At 39.5% G+C, this 21,364-nt stretch overlaps 1 protein-coding gene and 1 pseudogene across 1 annotated transcript in view; both read left to right on the top strand.

Annotated features, from left to right (window-relative positions):
* CFAP44 (cilia and flagella associated protein 44) overlaps nt 1-21,364 on the top strand; it is a 116,369-nt gene that overhangs the window by 55,577 nt on the left and 39,428 nt on the right. The window contains exons 18-25 of the mRNA XM_062176743.1: nt 1,408-1,553; nt 2,852-3,122; nt 5,855-5,910; nt 6,055-6,217; nt 9,765-9,895; nt 15,689-15,885; nt 18,647-18,821; nt 21,040-21,217. Coding sequence (XP_062032727.1) covers nt 1,408-1,553; nt 2,852-3,122; nt 5,855-5,910; nt 6,055-6,217; nt 9,765-9,895; nt 15,689-15,885; nt 18,647-18,821; nt 21,040-21,217 — 1,317 coding nt within the window. The remainder of the gene's footprint in view (nt 1-1,407; nt 1,554-2,851; nt 3,123-5,854; nt 5,911-6,054; nt 6,218-9,764; nt 9,896-15,688; nt 15,886-18,646; nt 18,822-21,039; nt 21,218-21,364) is intronic.
* On the top strand, nt 7,154-8,400 carry LOC133777136 (serine/threonine-protein kinase Nek4-like; annotated as a pseudogene).

Raw genomic sequence — 21,364 nt, 5'->3', positions numbered from 1 at the left:
CCAAAGCCAGGAGCCAGGAGCTTCCTCCAGGTCTTCCATGAGGGTGCAGGGGCCCAAGCACTTGGTCCATCTTCCACTGCTTTCCCAGGGCATAACAGAGAGCTGGATCAGAAGTGGAGTAGCCAGGACTTGAACCGGTGCTCATATGGGATGCCGGCACTGCAGGTGGCGGCTTTACCTGCTATGCCACAGTGCCGGCCCCATCCATAATCTTAATATTTGCCACTTAATGGTGTCCTATAAATCTCATAGGCTTTCTTCATTCTTTTGATTTTTCTCTTTTTTTGTCTAAGTTTTTGCTAAAGAATAGTCTTTATGCTTAGAAATTCTCCTGCTTGATCCAGTCTGCTCTTGTTGCTCTCAATTATATTTCTTAATTTCAATTATTCAGTTCTCTAGCTCAGAGATTTCTATTTTATTCTTTTTAAATGATTTCTGTTTCTTTGCTAAATTTCTCGTTCATATAATGCATTTGTCTGCCTGCTTTTGTTGACTTTTCTTTCTGTTTTCTTTTATATCTCTTTTAGGTTTTCCTTAAAATCATTTTTTAACTCTTTGTCAGGTGATTCATCAGTTTTCCCTGTCTTCAGGATCTATTGCCAGAGAACTATTGTGTTCCTTTGGAGGCACCATGTTGCCATGTTTTCTTAACGTTTCTTGTGGTCTTGCATTGATATTTGGGCATCTGACACACCAGTTGCCTCTACCAATTTTATAGGGTGGCTTTTATTGTCAAAGGCTTTGTTCTGGTGATGTGTCTTAGGATGTTGGTTGGATAGGCTATTACCATTGCTTCCTAGTATGTGCTTTGAGGTAGTAGTATTCATGTAGTTTTTTCAGCATAATCAGTATGGGTAATGTCTCAGTGACCTAAGCTGTTGGGTTTGTGGGAAACATCTTAGGTGGAAGAGCTTTGTTGGCATGGGATACCTGGCTGTGGTTTTTGGCTCTTGTCACTTTCAAAGATCCCACTGGGGCAAGACTGCTCTGGCAGACACATGCAGGTGAAGTGTAGCTGATATGGCAGAAATGTAGAATATGCGCATTTCTGTCTGGAGTGGGCCCACCATAGTGGACCCCCAGTGGGTGTGGTCAATATGTCTGGTGGTGTACTGGGGCACCTGTCAGTGTTTGAGAGCTGTATGGGAGCCATACTGTACCAGTGTGTCCTTACAGGGTAACTTCTAAGTGCAAACCTTCATATGCACTTATAATTATATAGTTGCATATAAATGAATGATGGGGATACTTTATGAAAATAATAAAATATATCAAGAATCATAGAAGTCATATAAAGTATATGTTTTAAAGCATCTATTTCACGTTTTTAAAATTTGGAATAATAAAAAATTGTCAAATGTGTTATATCCAAGTATCACATTCTATGATATTTATCTATTTTGACAGGGTGGCTATGATTCTGGATTTCTGTATCACTGTGCATTCCCCTCATATGATAAAGAGAGTGATTTCAAAGGACAGAAAGATGAACCTTTTGATTTCTGTTTTCTTGAGGATACAGAAGATAACCCCATCCAAGCTATCACTTTCAGGTGAATAGAATTTTTTAAAGTTTGTTAGAAAAAAAAAAAACTATATCCCATTAACACTGGTGTTTTTGTTCATTAAAGGTATTATAATTTTTAAAGGATCCATCCAGATGAAGGGATACTCAAACAACATTTGGATGAATGAATGAATGAATAAATAAATAAAAGCTAGTCCTGAAATTGCATTTAAACCCACCCATCAGCTACTTTTTCAGAATTTGTGTTTATCACGTTATTGAATTGTATGGATGTACCTTCTGTTACTTAGGAGGACGCTCCGGCTGCATGGTCAGAAAGTGAAAGATTAGGATGACATGATTCTAGAGAAAAAAATTTCTTTTTTTTTTTTTTTTTAATTTTTGCCAGGCAGAGTGGACAGTGAGAGAGAGAGACAGAGAGAAAGGTCTTCCTTTGCCGTTGGTTTAACCTCCAATGGCCACCGCGGCCAGCGCACCGCACTGATCCAAAGCCAGGAGCCAGGTGCTTATCCTGGTCTCTTATGGGGTGCAGGGCCCAAGCACCTGGGCCATCCTCCACTACACTCCCGGGCCATAGCAGAGAGCTGGCCTGGAAGAAGGGCAACCGGGACAGAATCTGGCGCTCCGACCGGGACTAGAACCCGGTGTGCCGGCGCCGCTAGGCGGAGGATTAGCCTGTTGAGCCATGACTCCGGCCTAAAGAAAAAAATTTCATTATTTTCCATTGGATATAAAAGAGCTGATTATATATTCCAGTAATTCATCTGAAGATGTAATACAGTGCATCCAAACTTCAAATTGACTTTTTTTCCCCCCTCAGTCCTTAGTTTGCTAAGGCTGCCAGAATAAAATTTCACAGCCTGTAGGCTTACACAATGGAAATTTATTTTCTCAGTTCTGGAGGCTGGAGTTCCAGGCTGAAACTGTCACCAGATTTGGATTTTCTTGAGGTCTCTCTCCTGGGCTTACAGATATCTGCCTCCTCACTTTGTCCTGGCCTGGTATTTCCTATATGCATGCTATCCCTGGTGCCTCTCTGCCTGTGTCCTAATCTCCATTTCTTGTAAGGATGCCATTCAGACTGGATCAGGACCACCTTAAGGTTCTCATTTTAACTTAATTACTCCTTTAAAGAGCCTGTCTCATGGTACAGCTACTTCTGAGGTATCAGGGGTTTGGACTTCAACACAAGAATTTTCAGTATATGCAATTCAATCCATACATTTTTGTTATTAAAAATGTATTCATTTGGCAATGAATTGGAAATTGAAAATTACCTTTAGATTAATAGGAACAACAATTTACTTTCTTTTTGTTTCATAGCATTAACCAAACTATGATGTTTTGTGGAATGAGAAATGGAGCAATTCGAGTCTATACCTTAAGTGAGAATGATACTTCATTAACCAATTTGGTGGAATACTGGCACTTCAGTATGCATGACAATAATTATGGATGCATTAAAAGCATTTCTACTAGTTTTGATGACCGTTTCTTGGTGACTGCTGGAGCAGATAGTAATATCTTTGTTTTTAACATTTTTTCTGAATTTGTATTAAAGAAAGAACTCAAAGCCAAAGTGCCATCTCCCAGGGTATGTAAGTAACTAAACAAACCAATTAACTAACTAATAGCCATAATGATAATTGCAAACTTTATTTTAGAATAGTGATGTTAAAATTATTAGTATTTTTAAAAACTTAAAACTGTTCAGACACATTCACCTTTTGGTCTGATCTTCCTACAAATATTATAATTTTATTTCCTAATGCTTCTTTATCAGACATTAATGGTATTGTGTTTCTTTTATTATTAAAGGTTGTTGTTTCCTAAACTAAGAAAGAATGCATCAATTTTTCTGTGTCAATTTATTTTTTTGTATTTTTAAAATTTATACAGACAACACATTTCATGTGTCTCATATATACAGTTTTGTTTTTTTTTTTTTTTTTTGACAGGCAGAGTGGACAGTGAGAGAGAGAGAGAGAAAGGTCTTCCTTTGCCGTTGGTTCACCCCCCAACGGCCGCTGCAGCTGGTGCGCTGTGGCCAGCGCACCGCGCTGATCCGAAGCTAGGAGCCAGGTGCTTCCTCCTGGTCTCCCATACGGGTGCAGGGCCCAAGCACTTGGGCCATCCTCCACTGCACTCCCGGGCCACAGCAGAGAGCTGGCCTGGAAGAGGGGCAACCGGGACAGAATCCGGCGCCCCTACTGGGACTAGAACCCAGTGTGCTGGCGCCGCAGGTAGAGGATTAGCCTATTGAGCTGCAGCGCTGGCCTTCATATATACAGTTTTAAGAACATAGTAATACTTCCCACCCTATTCGCCCCTCCTTCCTTGCTCTCACCCTCTGTCTTCTTTATTTATTTTTCTTTTATATTTTGCAATGACATACTTCTAACTTACTTTATAATCACAAGCTTAATCCTTCACTAAATAAAGAATTCAACAGGTAATAAGTAGAAAAACATTGTCAATCAATCTCTTAATCAAAGTTTTTTTTAAAGACTCAATATAAATTATTTTATTTGTTGGCTATATAGATTATTCTTGGCTTTTGAAGAAGATTGAGGTTTTAGATCCCCAAATTATGTATTGTCATTGAACCTGCATTTTCTGTTATCAAGGTGGTTCCTTTGGATAAAACCACTACTTATTAACCATTAGAATTTCTCCTAAAGTCTAAGGAGTAATATTAGAAGGACTCTAGTTAAAATTCCTATGAACATGTTGGATTCTCATTTAATTCGTAACTTTCTTCAAAAGAACACACAATGTAGGGAAGCTATGAGCAGGAAAATTTTCATTGCTTTTAATAGCGGCAAAATTTGGAGTCTGATCCAATGTTTAAAGAGGATTAGTCTTGGAGAGAGGAATCATAGAAGGAAAACAAAAACAAAGTCTTCATATTTTTGTGTACAGTCAGCTTTCTCCTTAGAAGCCTAATGTCTACAAGCACTATTTTTCAAGACATTTATTTATTTATTTGAAAGGTAGAGTGACAGAGAGAGGGGGAGAGATATTCTATCTGCTGGTTCAGTCCCCAGATGCCCACAAGAGCCAGCACTGTGTCAGGCTAAAACCAGGAGCCAGGAACTCCACCCAAGTATCCTAAATGGTATCAGGAATCCAAGTACTTGGACCATTGTCTGCTGTCATCCAGGTGCACTAGCAGGAAATTGGATTGGAAGTATAGTAGCAGCCACTTGAACCTGCATTCCAATATGGGATGTGCTAAACCCACTACACTGCAAAATCTGCCCCACCATTTTTTTTCTTTAACTACTAAGGCAGACTGTGCTTTTAAGAAGGTAAAGTCACAAAGAGTTGAAAAAGAAAACAAGACATCCAACTAAGTTCTCCATAGGTCCGAGGTTCTTACCCCACCGTACTTTAGAATTATCTAGGGAAACATTAAAAGTTCAGATGCCTGAGTACTACCAAGAATAATTAAATTAGAATCTCTGAAGGTTAGGTCAAGGCATCAATGTTTTAAAAAATATTCTCTACATAATTCTAATGTGTAGCAAGGAATTAGGTACACTGGCATACATTTTGGAACTGTAAGGAACATGGCTTTGGATCGGTGCAGTGTGCCGGCCACAGCAGCCATTTGGGGGGTGAACCAACGGCAAAGGAAGACCTTTCTCTCTGTCTCTCTCTCTCTACTGTCTAACTCTGCCTGTCAAAAAAACAAAAAAAAGAAAAAGAAAAAAAAAAGAAAAGGTTATATAAAATGCTTACTTAAAATTAAAAATAATTTCATGTATTTTAAAATCTCCCTAGGGCACCCATGAGATCCTTGGAAAATTATGCATATAATAAAGTGATATGCTCAAAAACATTTGAAATTAATAATTTAGAAATTTTGTGTGTACATATCCTGTTAATAGCACATTATTAGTAATTTACCATTTAAGGAAAAATTATGGTGTTATTCTACAAACATATGACTAGGTTTCTAGACTTTTTCTACCTACTCCTTTAAATGAAGCAGAGACAAGTTTAATCAGCTGCAGGTTTTCTCTAGTTTTGTATGAAGCTATTTTTCAAACTACAGTTATCAGAAATTGGCAGGGCATGGGTGGGAGGGAGGGTAGGGTGGAAAGTATCACTGTGTTCCTGAATCTGTATATATGAAATAGATAAAATTTTTATACCTTGAACAGAATTTTTTTTAAGTTGGCAGGGAAAAAACTTCATCTTATTCCTAAATATTTTAATGGAAATATGTGATTTTATATATATGTGTATATATATATATATGTATATATATATATATATATATATATATATATATATAATGTTTTCCTTTACTTCCTGTAGTATGGAATTGAATCAGAGCCAATTCCAGAAGATATTGAAGATCCCAAAGTATACAGGTATGGGAATTTTTGATCAATACTAACTAGGCCTTAGTTTTTGCAAAGCAAGCCAATAATTGACCAACATAAATGAATTTCAGAATTATCAAATATAAGCTTTCTCATATGCTGTTCCTGTCATCTTTTTAAATTTGTTTTCAGTATTGAGAATGCCAGGAGAAAAAGAAAGCATGACAAGTTAATGAAAGAAGTGGAAGAAATAAAAGCTGGGAAGAGAGAGCGAATCAAAGCTTTGAGGAATGAGTTTTTGAAACTATTAGCGATGAATAAAGAATTACCAAAGCATATGCAGTTTAAACGGACAGTAAGTCTAAGTAAATTTGATTTTAAGTTTAGCATAAGTTGTTTCTGAATTGTGACCACTACTTTGTCAGTGAATGGGAACGTTTGAAATCATCTTTAAGCTTCCCTTTGTCTGACCAGCCTGTGTGTTTGCAGCAACTTTTTTTTTAAGATTTTATTTATTTATTTGACAGAAAGAGTTACAGACAGTGAGAGAGAGACAGAGAGAAAGGTCTTCCTTCCGCTGGTTCACTCCCCAAATGGCCGCCAAGGCCGGCGCTGCGCGGATCCAAAGCCAGGAGCCAGGTGCTTCCTCCTGGTCTCCCATGCGGGTGTAGGGGCCCAAGCGCTTGGGCCATTCTCCACTGCCCTCCCGGGCCACAGCAGAGAGCTGGACTGGAAGAGGGGCAATCGGGACTAGAACCAGCACCGATATGGTATGCCTGCACTGCAGGCAGAGGATTAACCTAGTGCGCCATGGCAGCGGCCCTGCAACTTAACTTCTTATTGCAGATCCCACCACACAACTTAGTTTGGAAGCATGTGAGCCTCTACATAACACAGGTTTACTACTGGATTTAGTTATTTCACATTTAATTTTTTTATGACAAGGTTAAGTGTGAATATAGGATTGTATCTGGCTTTCAGCACTCACAGTATTTGGCCATAGTGTCTGTAGGGTAGGTATATGTATAATTTGATTCTCTGTGGTTCCGTTTCCATAATTCATCAAATCTAGTGAGAAGATAGTAGCTGGTTGATCCACAAAGTCTCTAAAAGATGACTTAGTATTGTTGTAGCTTTGAAGACAATCACAAAATTGTCAGTTTTATATTAATTTTTTTCCCTTTGTGAGTTTGCAAAGTCCCATGTATCTTCCTTGTGATTAGTATTCTTGTTTTTTCCTTTTTGTTCAAGAAACTCTTCATAAATGGAATTGCTGTTAGGTCTAAACCTGATGGGGAGTATTTCACAGTCACTGGCCACGGTCAGTAGGGTAGACAGTGACATCTTACCTGCTGAAAGGAGGGACTCCCTGAGCGATGACTTAGTTCAGGCGAATCAACAAATACACTTAGACGCCTCTAATGAGCCAGGAAATCAATGTGGCATTTCTCAAGTGAAGAAGGAGGGGCTACAGGATTCTGCTGAGTCCCGGGCTCAATCTGAAAACCTGGCTCCCACTTGCTCCTCTGATGATGGCACTGGTGAAAGGGATGAACCAGTGACCAAGCCTCTGCAACCCCTACACAAAGACCAAAAGCCACAGACCCGGAGAGTGATACATACAAGAATCTGGGCAGAACCCACACAGGTTTCCAGCAGCACAACTCGGGGTCTGAACCATCTCTGTCTCTACAGAGACGATGGAAGAAAAGAGAACAGACTGAGCCCATGGGGAAAGAGATAGATCCATGAGGCACCTTCTGGAGTCTGCCTTCTCATCCCACTATTGGGAACGTGGTGTTAGATAACACAAAAAGATGTTAAAAACCAAAGTAGAGTGGCCACTGGGTGTGTGTGCGGTTCAAGGAGCTGTGAGCTGTCATCCACAGATCGACCATTATCAGCCAGAGAGGAGCTGACTGAAGCAGTCACGGGAAGAGATGCTCCCCTCGGGCCCTTCCGTGCAGTGGAGCCAGGGAGGCCACAGGAGGAAGGCCAACCCACCCTGCGCAACGGTCCTCTTCCGCCTGCACGTCACTGCGAGGAGATTGACTCACGGACTGCCTGAGGATGAGCTAAGTCCTTGCACAAGTTCGGCTGAGCCCGATGAGGCTTCGAGGGAGGGGAAAGGTCGCACAGGGGAAGGAGCTGAGGACGCAGACTCTGAAGCCGGGTTCCGAAGAGAGCTGTGAAGATCTGCCGGTACCAAGTCCAGTGTCAGAACTCGCACTCCATCGGAAGTATCGGGACACGTTGGTACTTCACAGGAAAGTTGCGGAGCAGGCCAAGCAGCTCCATTTTAAAGGGCTACCTTCAGTCGTCGTGCCAGGATCGGAAAAGATCAGAATGTTGAAGTCTTGAGAGCGAATGTAATCCAGGCCTAGGGGTCCGCTTTTAGAGCAGGCGAATGATCTTGTGGAAGATGAGGATGAGTTGAAGAGAGAGGTATGTGTGCGGGAGCACAGGGGTGGAAAATATACTACATACAGTGTGAAAGCTCTCCAGTTAACATTTCTTGAAGAAAATGTGAACTTTTGAGAATGTTTTCTACCTGCTTCCAGAACTAAAGACCTATTTTCAGAGCTGGCGCTGTGGTGTAGCAGGTAAAGCCGCTGCCTGCAGTGCTGGCATCCCATATGGGCACCGGTTCAAGTCCCGGCTGCTTCACTTCCAATCCAGCTCTCTGCTGTGGTCTGAGAAAGCAGTGACAGGTGGCCCAAGTCCTTGGGCCCCTGCACCTGTGTGGGAGACCCGAAAGAAGCTCCTGGCTCCTGGCTTCGGATTGGCGCAGCTCTGGCTGTTGCGGCCAATTGGAGAGTGAACTAGCAGACGAAAGACCTCTCTCTCTCTCTCTCTCTCTCTCAGCCTCTCCTCTCTCTGTGTAACTCTGCCTTTCAAATAAATAAATAAATCTTCAAAAAAAAAAAAAGACATATTTTCCAAGGTTTTTGGCTTAAAAAATGTTAACAGTTCTTTGGAACCCATTCAGTATCCTTTTATTATTTCTTACTGGAAATAAATTGGACAGAACAAAATAATATGAAGCACACAAAGAAAAAAACAGAAACATTGGTTTTCATATTCCCTTTATGAGGAAAAGTTACATGTGGTTACTATTTACTGAGCCTTAAACCACCAACTTTATATCTAGAACTTTATTTTTCTAGGTACTAGTTAGATTAAAAAGGAGGCCATAAAATATTGCATTGGAAGTTTTATATTGTACTAAATAATAAAAGTAGTAAGAGAAACAAATGACATGTCCAGCAAAATCGTCTGCTGTTGTTAATAACCCTTAGGGACTAGTGTTGAAAGTCAGTTCACTCTCCTGGGAATAGATGTAAAGAATATGAAGTTCTTTGTAGTGCTTGAGCAACTGAGTTCTCTATTACACGTTGATGGACTTTTCATGTTTGATTTTCACTTAATATTAACCTTATTTAGGGTTTACAAGAATTTAAGAGGTATTTGGTCTTTGTAAATTAGTATGTGTTTGCAGCTTTGTTTTACTAGATTTTTCCATTACTGAAAATATTTCTTAAAAGTGAATTCCTTTTTTCCATTTAAGCAATTTGTAAGTAAAGTCCAGATCTTTTTAGTTACATGGGATATATTTAACGTCTGTCTCCTGATGTTTGTTTTCTGCACCTCAAGAACTTGTTTGTCTTTCCACATTTTAAATGTACAGCACATATTAGTTTAATAAGAAGGAATGTCCACCTAGGAAATAAATTTTTATGAAATAAAGAATTGTATCTATAACTCACATTGATTCTGTTCAAAACTAATTAAAAATTAACATTTAATAATTTTAAAAAGCTTAAAATTCCGTATCTGTGCATGAAACAGAGGGTCAATACAGTGCATTGATAAGGTATTCATTTTGATAATTCTGTCTGCAGGATTTTGATCTTGATTCCAAAATCCGTGCTGATATTGACAGAAAAACGGCTCACAAAATCCAACAAGTGGAAAAAGAACTAGCCTGGGAAAAAGAGAAACATGAACTTTGCCTAATGAAGCTACAGAATAGGTAGGATCTGTATTTCCCACACTTTGAGATGTTTGAGGACACATATTTGAATAAAGCAGTTGCAGCAGTAATGTCAATGAAGGGGCCAGATAACAGCTTCTGAATCCCCGTAAGTTTAAACCTTATGGAATCCTCTGTCACTGCTCCTGCTGACTTCCTGAACTTACTGCTTACTCATCTCTAGTTCACATGTGGGAAGTGTATTTAACAATTAGATTTTTAAAATTACATAGTGTATATTTACTTTGTTTTTGACAAATTATTTTTCATTAAATTAGTACATGAACATGTGTATATTTTAAAAATAAAAAACTGAGTAAAATCAAACAATTTATAAGGAAAGATTGTAACCTTCTGTCTGAATTGGAAGTGGAGCAGCCAGGACTCCAACCAGTGTCCATATGGAATGCTGTGCTGCAGGCGGAGGCTTAACCTTCTACTCTGCAGCGCCAGCCCCCCTAAACTTACCTTTTTTTTTTTTTAAAGATTTATTTATTTATTTGAAAGTCAGAGTTACACTGAGAGAGGAGAGGCAGAGAGAGAAAGAGGAGAGAGAGAGAGAGAGAGAGAGAGGTCTTCCATGAGAGAAAGAGGTCTTCCATCCACTGGTTCACTCCCCAAAGGCCAGAGCTGCGCTGATCCGAAAGCAGGATCCAGGATCTTCTTCCGAGTTTCCCATGTGGGTGCAGGGGCCCAAGGACTTGGGCCATCTTCTACTGCTTTCCCAGGCCATAGCAGAGAGCTGGATTGGAAGTGCAGAGCCTGGTCTTGAACCGGCGCCCATATGGGATGCCGGTGCTTCAGACTAGGGCATTAACCTGCTGTGCCACAGCGCCGGCCCTAACTTACCTTTTAATTACATTTTCCATGAGCTTTTTGAAATCCCTTCATACCTTCTCTCTGAAGTTTAATCTTTATTGCTATTAATTAGTTTCATCTATGAACTTCACATAAATCTTAGACATGATGTATCTTGAACAGAATCAGTTTTGATATTTCTTCTGATGATCATAAACACAGATGTGAATAATATGTTTGTAACATTTATTGTTAGTCATTGTTAAAGTTGATTTCCTAGTATTATAGGTGAGGATTTTGCTGAACTTAACATTTTCATTCTTTTCTCTGTCTTCCTAAACATATAAAATATAACTGCTCTAATGTCCTTATCTGCTAATTATATGATTTGTATCATTTCTGGGTCTGTTCCTGTTAACTGATATATTTCTCTTTTTTTGGTAAGTTTTTTTTAAAAAGATTTATTTATTTACTTGAAAGTCAGAATTACACACAGAGAGAAGGAGAGGCACACAGAGAGAAAGGTTTTCCATCCACTAGTTCACTCCCCAGTTGGCCACAATGGCTGGAGCTGTGCCGATCCAAAGCCAGGAGCCAGGAGCTTCCTCCGGGTCTCCATGCGGATGCAGGGACCCAAGGACTTGGACCATCTTTTACTGCTTTCCCAGGGCATAGCAGAGAGCTGGATCAGAAGTGGAGCAGCCGGGACTCGAACCAAACCCATATGGCGCCCATATGGGATGCCAGCACTGCAGGCGGCAGCCTTACCTGCTACGCCACAGCGCCTGCCACTGATTTATTTCTCTTAATTTTGGGTCATATTCTCCTGCTTTTTTTCCCTGCCTGATAAATTTGGATTAGATGCCTGACATTATGAAGTTTACATTATGGGTTCTGGATATTTTTACATAGTCTTAAATATTCTTGCTCATCGGTACTTACCGGAATACTGGGAGGGAGTCCTTTGCACATTGTCAAAAAATTCCTCTGCCTGTGTAGCTATCTTCCCTCTGGTGCTCTGTCCTGTACACTCATTCCCTAGAATTAAATCCCTGGATGTTTGAGTTTCTGATTAATATTTGAATTCCTGAATTATGGCTAGATTGCTACCTACTAGGTAATGAAAGTGGGTAAGAAATTCCTCTTAGAAAGAACCATCAACATAGCAACCTGTGTTCGTTCGGCTTTGATAATATTCATTTTATATCTACAAATGTGTATTTATGTGAGGGTACATTAAAAGTTCATGGAAATTGAAATTAACAGATAAGTTTATTTGGATGCAAAAAGTTTTGAAATCCATACATACATTTTCCATGATCTTTTTTTAAAATAAATTCTATTTTTTAAAAAAGATTTATTTTATTTATTTGAAAGACAGAATTACAGAGAGAGGTAGAGACAGAGAGAGAGAGGTCTTCCATCTGCTGGTTCACTCCCCAGATGGTCGCAACAGCTGGAGCTGAGTCAATCCGAAGCCAGGAGCCAGGAGCTTCTTCTGGGTCTCCCATGCGGGTGCAGAGCCCAAGGACCTGGGCCATCTTCCACTGCTTTCCTAGGCCATAGCAGAGAGCTGTATTGGAAGAGGAGCATCCGGGACTAGAACCGGTGCCCATATGGGATGCTGATGCTTCAGGCCAGGGCATTAACCCGCTGTGCCACAGCGCTGGCGCCCCCATGATCTTTTTGAAAACCACACTTGTGTTTGTGTGTGTGTGTGTGTGACCAGTGTAAGCACAAGCCTAAAATTTTATGCATGTAAGTAATATGACAGTTCATTATTTTACTTAAATAAATCTAAATTTGGCCCTGGGCTACTATTCTACCAAGAAGACAGTAAAGTCAGTCTCAGTATTACTGAGGCCCATTATTCCACCCTGTCTGCTTCTTTCAGTTCTTTGATTCAGTGGGTCTGTGCTCTGCCGGAGCAAGCAATGTTTGAAGAAGCCAGGAACTCGTGGGGTTTAGATCTGAGCACACTTGGCCTTGCCACCTCCCCAGATGCTCTTGAAGCAGGGAGCAGGTGCTCACTGTTCTGCGACCCAACTTGCTCATCCTCCTGCTAGTCAAGTGGAGCCTCTTCCTTCCCACTCCACTTGCTTTCAAATACTTTTTTTTTTTTCAAAAGTCTCTTGCTTTTGGTCCCTGGTCCAGACGCCCTTCATCCACCATAGCATCATATCCCCCGTGAACAAAAGGAAAGAAATAATAAGTACCTAGCTATCTGAGTGGAATGTGGGGAGAAGATAAAATGCTATCAACACATTTCATCTTCATCATTCTAATAGTCCAAATATGGTAACCCTTGGAACAATTTGCATTTCTTATTCATGAGATTGGGTTTCTCTCTTCATGTGTTTATAGTTTATTTGTATTCTTCCAAGAATTTCCTGTTTAGATTCCTTATTCATTTTTCTTTGAGCTCTTTTTTTCTGATTTTTTTTGTTTTTGTCTCTAGGTGTGTATTATAGATATTTGCTTTTTATTATACATATTTTAAATGCTTTCTCCTCCTCTGCCATTTGCCTTAAACTTTATTCATATTTTTTAACTCTGAAGCAGTTGATTTTTGATGTGACCAAAAACTGTCCATATTTTCCTTCATGTTGTCTGAATCTCACGAGAAGGCTAAATATAAAGAACTGCAGTGGGTGAAGGATGTAAAGAAAATAAGTCTTTAAGAAGTGAGATAGTATGCTAGGAAAGAAAAGTAAAAGTTTAACACAGAGTACATAATTTTTAGAAAGTTTTTTCTTTTGTTTTTATTTTATTTGAAAGAGAGAGAGATAGAGACAGAGATCTTGCATCTGGTGGTTCACTACCCAAATTCCTGCAATGGCCAGGGCTTGGTCAGTTCAACACCAGGAGCCTGGAACTCAGTCTGGGTCTCCCATGTGGGTTACAGAAACCCAAATACTTGAGCCAGCATCTGCTGTTTCCTTAAAAGGACTGAGTCAGGAAAATAGCAAGAAATACGCTAGAAATAAGCAGCATGTATATAAATCAGTTAAATTCTAAACTGTGTGGGTGTGAGGGGAGGGCTAGTTATGAACTAGTGCTCAAAAATACCAACAACCTAAGTGACAGAAAAAAACCTTAAATTTTTTTCCTGATGATTTATTTTATTTGTTTTAAAGGCAGAGTGACAAGGAGGGAAACACACAAAGAAAGAGAGGAAGGGAAGGAGGGAGGGAGAGTGAGAGTGAGAGTGGGAGAGAGAGAGAGAGAGAGAGAGAGACTCCCGTTTGCGATTCACTCCCCGAATGCTGGGAGCCTAGAACTCTGTCAAGATCTCCCACATGGGTGACAAGACCCCAAGTACTTGGGCAATCATCTGCTGCCTCCCAGGTGCATTAGCAGAGAGCTGGGTTGGAAGTGGAATTGCTAGGTTCCTTCCTTCCTTCCTTCCTTCCTTCCTTCCTTCCTTCCTTCCTTCCTTCCTTCTTTCTTTCTTTTTAATATTTATTTGAAAGAGTTACAGAGAGAGAGGGAGAGAACAGAGTGAGATTGATCTCATATCCACTGGTTCATTCCCAGATGGCCACAAGGCTCAAGCCGAGCCAGGCTGAAGCCAGAAGCCAGGAGCTTCATCCAGGCCTCCTACGTGGGTAGCAAGGGCTCAAGTACTTCGAGCATCCTCCACTATTTTTCTCAGGCCATAGCAGGGTACTGGATGGGAAGTGGAGCAGCGGGGACACAAATCGGTACTCACATGGGATGCCAGCATGGCAGGCGTCAGCTTTACCTGCTATGCTACAATGCTGGCCCTGGAATTGCTGGAATTCTAACCACCACTCCAATATGAGATGTAGGTGTTCCAAGTGGTCACTTAACTTGCTATGCCACAGTGCCTTCCCGTAGATTTTTTTTTAATTAACAGAATTTTTAAGAGATAAATCTCTGTGGACTGTGTGTGAAATGTGAACCAGTGAGTAGTATGAATTCCCATGCTTAATGATTTTTATATAGTCCAGTAGGGAAATTCTATAGTTTAGGGCTTCCATGAAATACCCTTAAAAATGGAGAGCTGAGAAGTAAAAAGTAGGAATGTTTTAGTTCTGTGTTAGTCCACTGCCCAAGGTCTGTTCCCTGTAGTTACCTTTTACCAATTAATTGAATTGATTACACACACATATAAATACACACACCAAGTAATTAAAAAAATAAAATATATTTTAAATGCCTTAAATGAGGTGAACATTCTTTAATCTCTGAAAAATAAATGTTAAAAATCATTTTCTACTTTTCAATTTAGGAAACGCTCACATATAAATGCCGATGTGCTTGTTTATAAAATTGATGTGTTTATATAATCATACACAAGATAGATCTATTATATATGATCTATCATATCTAATAGCTCAGGAGGTGAATTACATTTTCTAACTTTGATATGACCTGCTTGCCACTGAACTACAGTTAACCGCAAACATTTTTTTCACATATTATCAAAATAGTGATATTAGTATTTTTTTAAATTTTTTAAGATCTTATTTCTTTTATTTGAGAGTTAGAGTTACAGACAGTGAGAGGGAGAGACAGAGAGAAAAGTCTTCCTTTCGCTGGTTCACTCCCCAGATGGCCACAACAGCCAGAGCTGCGCCAATCTGAAGCCAGGAGTCAGGCACTTTTTCCTGGTGTCCCACGTGGGTGCAGGGGCCCAAGGACTTGGGCCATCTTCCACTGCTTTCTCAGGCCATAGGAGAGAGCTGGATCAGAAGAGGATCAGCCAGGACTAGAACCGGCACCCATATGGGATGCCAGCACCACAGGCAGAGGATTAACCCACTGCGCCACGGCACCAGCCCCATGGTATTAGTATTTTTATTAGGAATAACCTCTATTTGACTTTTAATCAAAACCAATCCAACTGTCATTACATGCTGCTGGTGTATGTCTGGTTAAATTTTGAGCCTATCACAATATTATGGTATTATATCACTATAGAGTGATCAAAAAGGTGACTATTGAAAATACTTGTTTTATTTTTTCCAGATTTCATGATGCATTGGAAGGTGATGTTGTTGTCGTTCATGCCATCCAAAGTGACCACAAGATATCTTCCTACAGGCTGGTGAAGCCTTCCAAGTACTCCAAATTGAAGCGACCAAGTCAGGCAGAGAGAAGACAAAGCAAATTTGAGAGGTTTGAAAAAGAGGGACTTGGAAAAAAGGATAGCCGGAGAGATACAGGTAGTTTAAATGACAAGAAGGCTGCTAAATCCTTATTTATTAAGATTTTAAAGCTGAATTGTCTTTTTGTAGGAAGAACCTTTGAACTTTCTTTGGTGGCTAGAGTTCAACTTCTTCCCCTTCCTTCCATCATGATCTCCTTTGGAGAGATAGGGTTGTGTAGTGTGGCTGAGAGTAACTGCTCCATGCCGTCTTCATTGATGTATGTTGCTAAAGAAAACCCACCCTGGTCATGTGACTGAGAATGGGCGAGGCTACTGGGTGCTGCTGTTGTCTTACTTCCTGCATCCGACTATACTCTAGAATTGCCCCAGATGCTTGTTTCTAGGCAGCGTTTCTTTCCAGATTGCTGAATGTGGGGGCTAGACCTGCATGTAACCCTTTTCTGAGAATATATGCTTTACACAGAAGGATGAGCTGAGAAGACAGGTGTGAAAACGGTGTCTCAAATCCCTGAAACCTGTTGGTTGCAACTGCTCCCAAGGTGACTACAGATGAGGAGGAGGAGAACAGGAATTCTGGACTGTTTTGGAGAGCCCAGTCAAGAAGAGATCAAGGCTGCTCTAGTCTGGCCAGATACAGGCTGTTGCCCAGTACTGACGTTAATGCTGGCGCATCCTCTTCACTGAGAAATTTTTAATGTCTCCCATCTGCCTCTCGAATAAATTCTGAAACTTCTATTTTGGCATTTTAACTTTTCCAGTTTTTATTCCTGTTCTATTTCCAGTAGTGCCTTCTTACACTGTTCTAGCTCTATACTTAACCTATTGTTCATCTTTCTGCTTCTTAATTATTTCTGATACTTTTACATCCAGGCTCCTGCTGGAGTGGCCGCTATACTCCTCTCTGACTTCTTCCAGTTTTTGTGGGTATCTGTCTCAAATTACACTTTGGTTACAAGGCTTCCCCTTGAACACCTGGGCCACGTGGAGCTCTTCCTTTTCCATATTGTATATTTGAATTGTGAAACGATGACTTACAACTACATAGTTATCTACTTATTAGTTGTTTGTACCATCTGTATTTCAAGTCTGTTGTTATATAACTTGAACATGGATAGAATAATTTCCCAGTGGATTTCCTTGTTAACTGACAGAGCACATAATTTTTAAATCATAGATTTGATTGCTTCTGTCCTGTTTTTAAATTAGCTACAGACTACTTAACTTGGCATAGGCCATCTCAAATTATGTGTCAAATAGGACTCGCTTCTTCCCAGCCCCACCATCATATCACATGCTCCTTCTCAGTTTCCCATCATTACTTATCTTGTTCTCAAGTTGTTTAATATACATGTCTTTTCTTGCCAACTTTTTAGTAAGGTCCTTAAAATCAAACATTGTATCTTGGCTCTCTTCATTTTGGCATTCCACAGTACAGATGGTTCCCAATTTATGCTGGTTCTCCTATGATGTTTTGGCTTCACAATGTTGTGAAGGTGTACCATTCATACAACCATTATGTGTTTTACTTTCAGGACAGTATTTAATAAACTACATGAGACATTAAAAAATTTATTACAAAATAGGATTTGTGTTAGATGACTTTGTCCAGCTGTAGCCTAATGTAAGTGTTCCCAACATATTCAAGGTAGACTTGGCTAAGCTATAATGTTCTGTAAGTTAATTTATTAAATGCATTTTTAGGTAAAAATTTTCAACTGATAATAGATTTGTCAGGAAGTTACACCATCATAAGTTGAATTGGTTGAACTACATAGTAATTTCTCAATAAATAGTTTGATTTTAAAATTCTGTATATTCTCAGGTTTTTTAAAAATTTTTATTTAGTAAAAATAAATTTCCAATGTACAGTTTATGGATTACAATGGCTTCCCCCCCACCACAATTTCCCTCCCCCTCGCACCCCTCCCATCTCCCACTCCCTCTCCCATTCCATTCATATCAAGATCCATTTTAAATTACCTTTATATACAGAAGATTGATTTAGTATATATTAAGTAAAGATGTCATCAGTTTGCACCCACACAGAAACACAAAGTGTAAAATACTGTTTCAGTACTAGTTATAGCATTACTTCACATTGGACCCTAATTTAAGGACAGATCCCACATGGGACGTAAGTACACAGTGACTCCTGTTGTTGATTTAACAATTTGACACTCTTGTTTATGGCGTCAGTAATCTCCCTAGGCTCTAGTCATGAGTTTCCAAGGCTATGGAGGCCTTTTGAGTTCGCCGACTTCGATCTTATTCCGACAGGGTCATAGTCAAAGTGGAAGTTCTCTCCTCCCTTCAGAGAAAGGTACCTCCTTCTTTGATGGCCCTGTTCTTTCCACTGAGATCTCACTCGCAGAGATCTTTCATTTAGGTTGTCTTCTTCTTCTTCTTTTTTTGTTTTGCCACAGTGTCTTGGCTTTCCATGCCTACAATACTCTCATGGGCTCTTGAGCCGGATCCAAATGCCTTAAGGGCTGATTCTGAGGCCAGAGTGCTGTTTAGGACATCTGCCATTCTATGAGTCTGCTGTGTATCCCGCTTCCCATGATGGATCTTTCTCTCCCTTTTTGATTCTATCAGTTAATGTTAGCAGAAACTAGTCTTGTTTGTGTGATCCCTTTGACTCTTAGACCTATCAGTGTGATCATTTGTGAACTAAAATTGATCACTTGGACTAGTGAGATGGCATTGGTACATGCCACCCTTTCAGGGTTTTTTTAATGTGGCAGATTAAAAACGCTATTTGAGAGTTTGTGTTTGTCTAAAAAAAAAACTGAAAAAAATATTGACTTTCTGTACAGATGAAAGTGTTAGCATAATAGAAGAAGCAATAATGGAAAAAGAGAAGAAATTTCGGCCTAGAACTCTAAGTGAAATTATGATAGAAAATCAAATAGAGAAAACAAGGAAACTTATATTAAAAGCTGAGAGGGCCCAACATAAGATACAGCAACGAAAAAAAGAATGGGAGGAACTGTGAGTTTTTTTTTTTTAACCTAAATCCATATCTCTTTAGAATGTAAGCCTCAAATTTTATCTTTAAAACTATTGATATTTATTAACATTGTTACGTAGCAGCCACTTGGGGGCTGAACCAACGGAAAAAGGAAGACCTTTCTCTCTGTCTCTCTCTCATTGTCTAACTCTGTCAAAAAAAAAAAAATTAAACTGAAAGTGAAAGAAGTTGAAACAAAGCTGGAGATCTTAAAGACAAGTCAGCTGGTTCTTTTAAGATAGTGATACTTTTAGTAGGAACTTCTATGATCCTTAAGAGTTTACCATTTTACTAATATAGTCAGAGTGGTTTTTAAGGATTAAAGAACTCTTCTCCGGGCTAGTATTGTGGTGGGTGTTGTGGTGCAGTGGATTAAGCCTCCTCTTGCAATGCCGGCATCCCATAGTAGGGTGCTTGTTTGAGTCCTAGTTACTCTGCTTTCCATCCAGTTTCATATTAATGCATCTGGGAAGGCAGTGAATGGCCCCTGCCAACTGTGTGGGAGACCCAGATGGAGTTCCTGGCTCCCGGCTTCAGCTGGCCCAACTCAGCCCTGACTGTTGCAGCTGTTTGGGGAGTGAAGCCATAAATGGAATATTTTCTCTCTGTGTGTGTGATCCCCATCTCTGATGCTTTGCCTTTCAAATAAATAAATAAATAAACCTAAAAATAAAAATAAACTGTTATCTATTCCAACATCATAATCATAGTCTTTGTATGTTCTTCTAACATCTTGTAGGTTTGGCTCTCACCTTTATTTCTAACCATCTCAAGTTAACTTTAAAAAAAAAAAGTGAGATAAGGTAGTTTCATTTAACAAGCATATCTTTTAATTTGCTTATTAAATGCCACTTGTATATTTCAGTGACATGTCTCTTCATGTCTTTTACTCCTGTTTAAATGGAATTGTTTCCTTTTTATTGTTGAGATTTGAGAGCTTTCTTTATATTCTTATACTAGTCTTGTATCAGATATGTAGTTTAAAAATAGTTTCTCCCAATCTAGCTTTTCTTTTCATACCTTAACGGGAGTTTTCATAGAACAAAAGTTTTGAAATTTGTTAATGTCCACGTAGTCATTTTTTAAAATGAATTTTCATTTTGTTATCAAATCTAAGAACTCTGCCTACCCCTAGAGTCTAAAGATTTCCTTATATTTTTAAAAAGGTTTTGGGGCCGGCATTGTGGTGTAATAGGCTAAGCCTCTGACTATGACACCAACTTCCCATATGGGGACCGGCTCATGTCCTGGCTACTCCTTTTCTGATCCAGCTCTCTGCTAATGGCCTAGGAAAGCAGTGGAAGATGGCCCAAGTGCTTGGACCCCTGCACATACATGGAGACCTGGAAGGAGCTCCTGGCTCCTGGCTTTGGATCAACAGCTCTGGTCGTTGCAGCCATCTGGGGGGTGAATCAGCAGATGGAAGACCTCTCTCTCTCTCTCTCTCTCCCTCTGTCTGTAATTCTACCTCTCAAATAAATAAAATCTTTTAAAAGTTTTGTGTTTTTCATTTCATATTTAAGTCTGTGACTTTCAGTAGCCTTCTCCTGTGGGTATTCTGGCATGTGGTTTTCTCTGTTCCGCTTTATTCATTAATATGATTTTGTCTTCTTTCTGTCTTCCCGAAGTGTTTCAGTATTACTGGTTTTCTTATGAGTTCCTATCCCCTTCTCAGCTCTCTAGGTAATTTATTACTTTTCATATTTGTACCTCTTTTTTGTCATCTACATGGAATTTGGAAAGAGAGGGGAGGCAAATATATATGTTCATGCTATCATCTTGAGCTAGGTGGCTTTTTTGAAAGTTTTCTAAAAACTGCTATGTAACAAAAATAAGTCTAGTGGACTTTTTAGTGATTTTAAAAAACATTCAATTTTAGGGTTTAATTTCTATTAAGAGATATTAAGAGAATTTTAATGTGAATTACTTAGAAGTGACTGAAAGCCTAACAGTGATTCAGTTGATCTCAATATAATCTGCTAATTGATTGTTATTTGTTTAATTATATATTAATTTAGTTGGGAAGCTTTAGAAATACTCATTAGCTTTTTAAAATGCTTGTGCCCAAGACAAAAGTGGCGTCAGACACTCAGAGTTGTACTTTTGATTCAGGACTGAATTTGAAACTGTACTTATTGAAACTAGATAAATTAGCGTGTGTTGCTCTATTGGTATCCGGGTTGTCTGTTTCTATGATAGATACAAGAGTAAGCCTGATGATGACTATGAGGATCCCAAGGACGTCCAAGCCATCAAAGAAGCCCAAGTGTATATGGGAGATTTCAATCTGAAGACAGCCCCCGACTATAAGATACCCGAGCATATGAGAATAAATGCTGCCAAGAAGGAGGAGGAACTGGGACACCTGGACTCGCTGGTACTTCCCTACAGATTTCATGACAAGAAAGGACCCTGGGGTGGGGGTGGGGGGTTAAATTGTTTTTAAATTCCTATAAATTTTAGTACTACTAACATTTCGTACCACAGAAATTCAGTACTGAAACAGACTTTGATGATCATCAAG

This window comes from Lepus europaeus, chromosome 2 (assembly GCF_033115175.1).
Source record: "Lepus europaeus isolate LE1 chromosome 2, mLepTim1.pri, whole genome shotgun sequence".
In the NCBI taxonomy this organism is placed as follows: domain Eukaryota; kingdom Metazoa; phylum Chordata; class Mammalia; order Lagomorpha; family Leporidae; genus Lepus; species Lepus europaeus.
The sequence above is the reverse complement of the archived record's forward strand: the minus strand, read 5'-3'. Positions and strand labels throughout refer to the sequence as shown.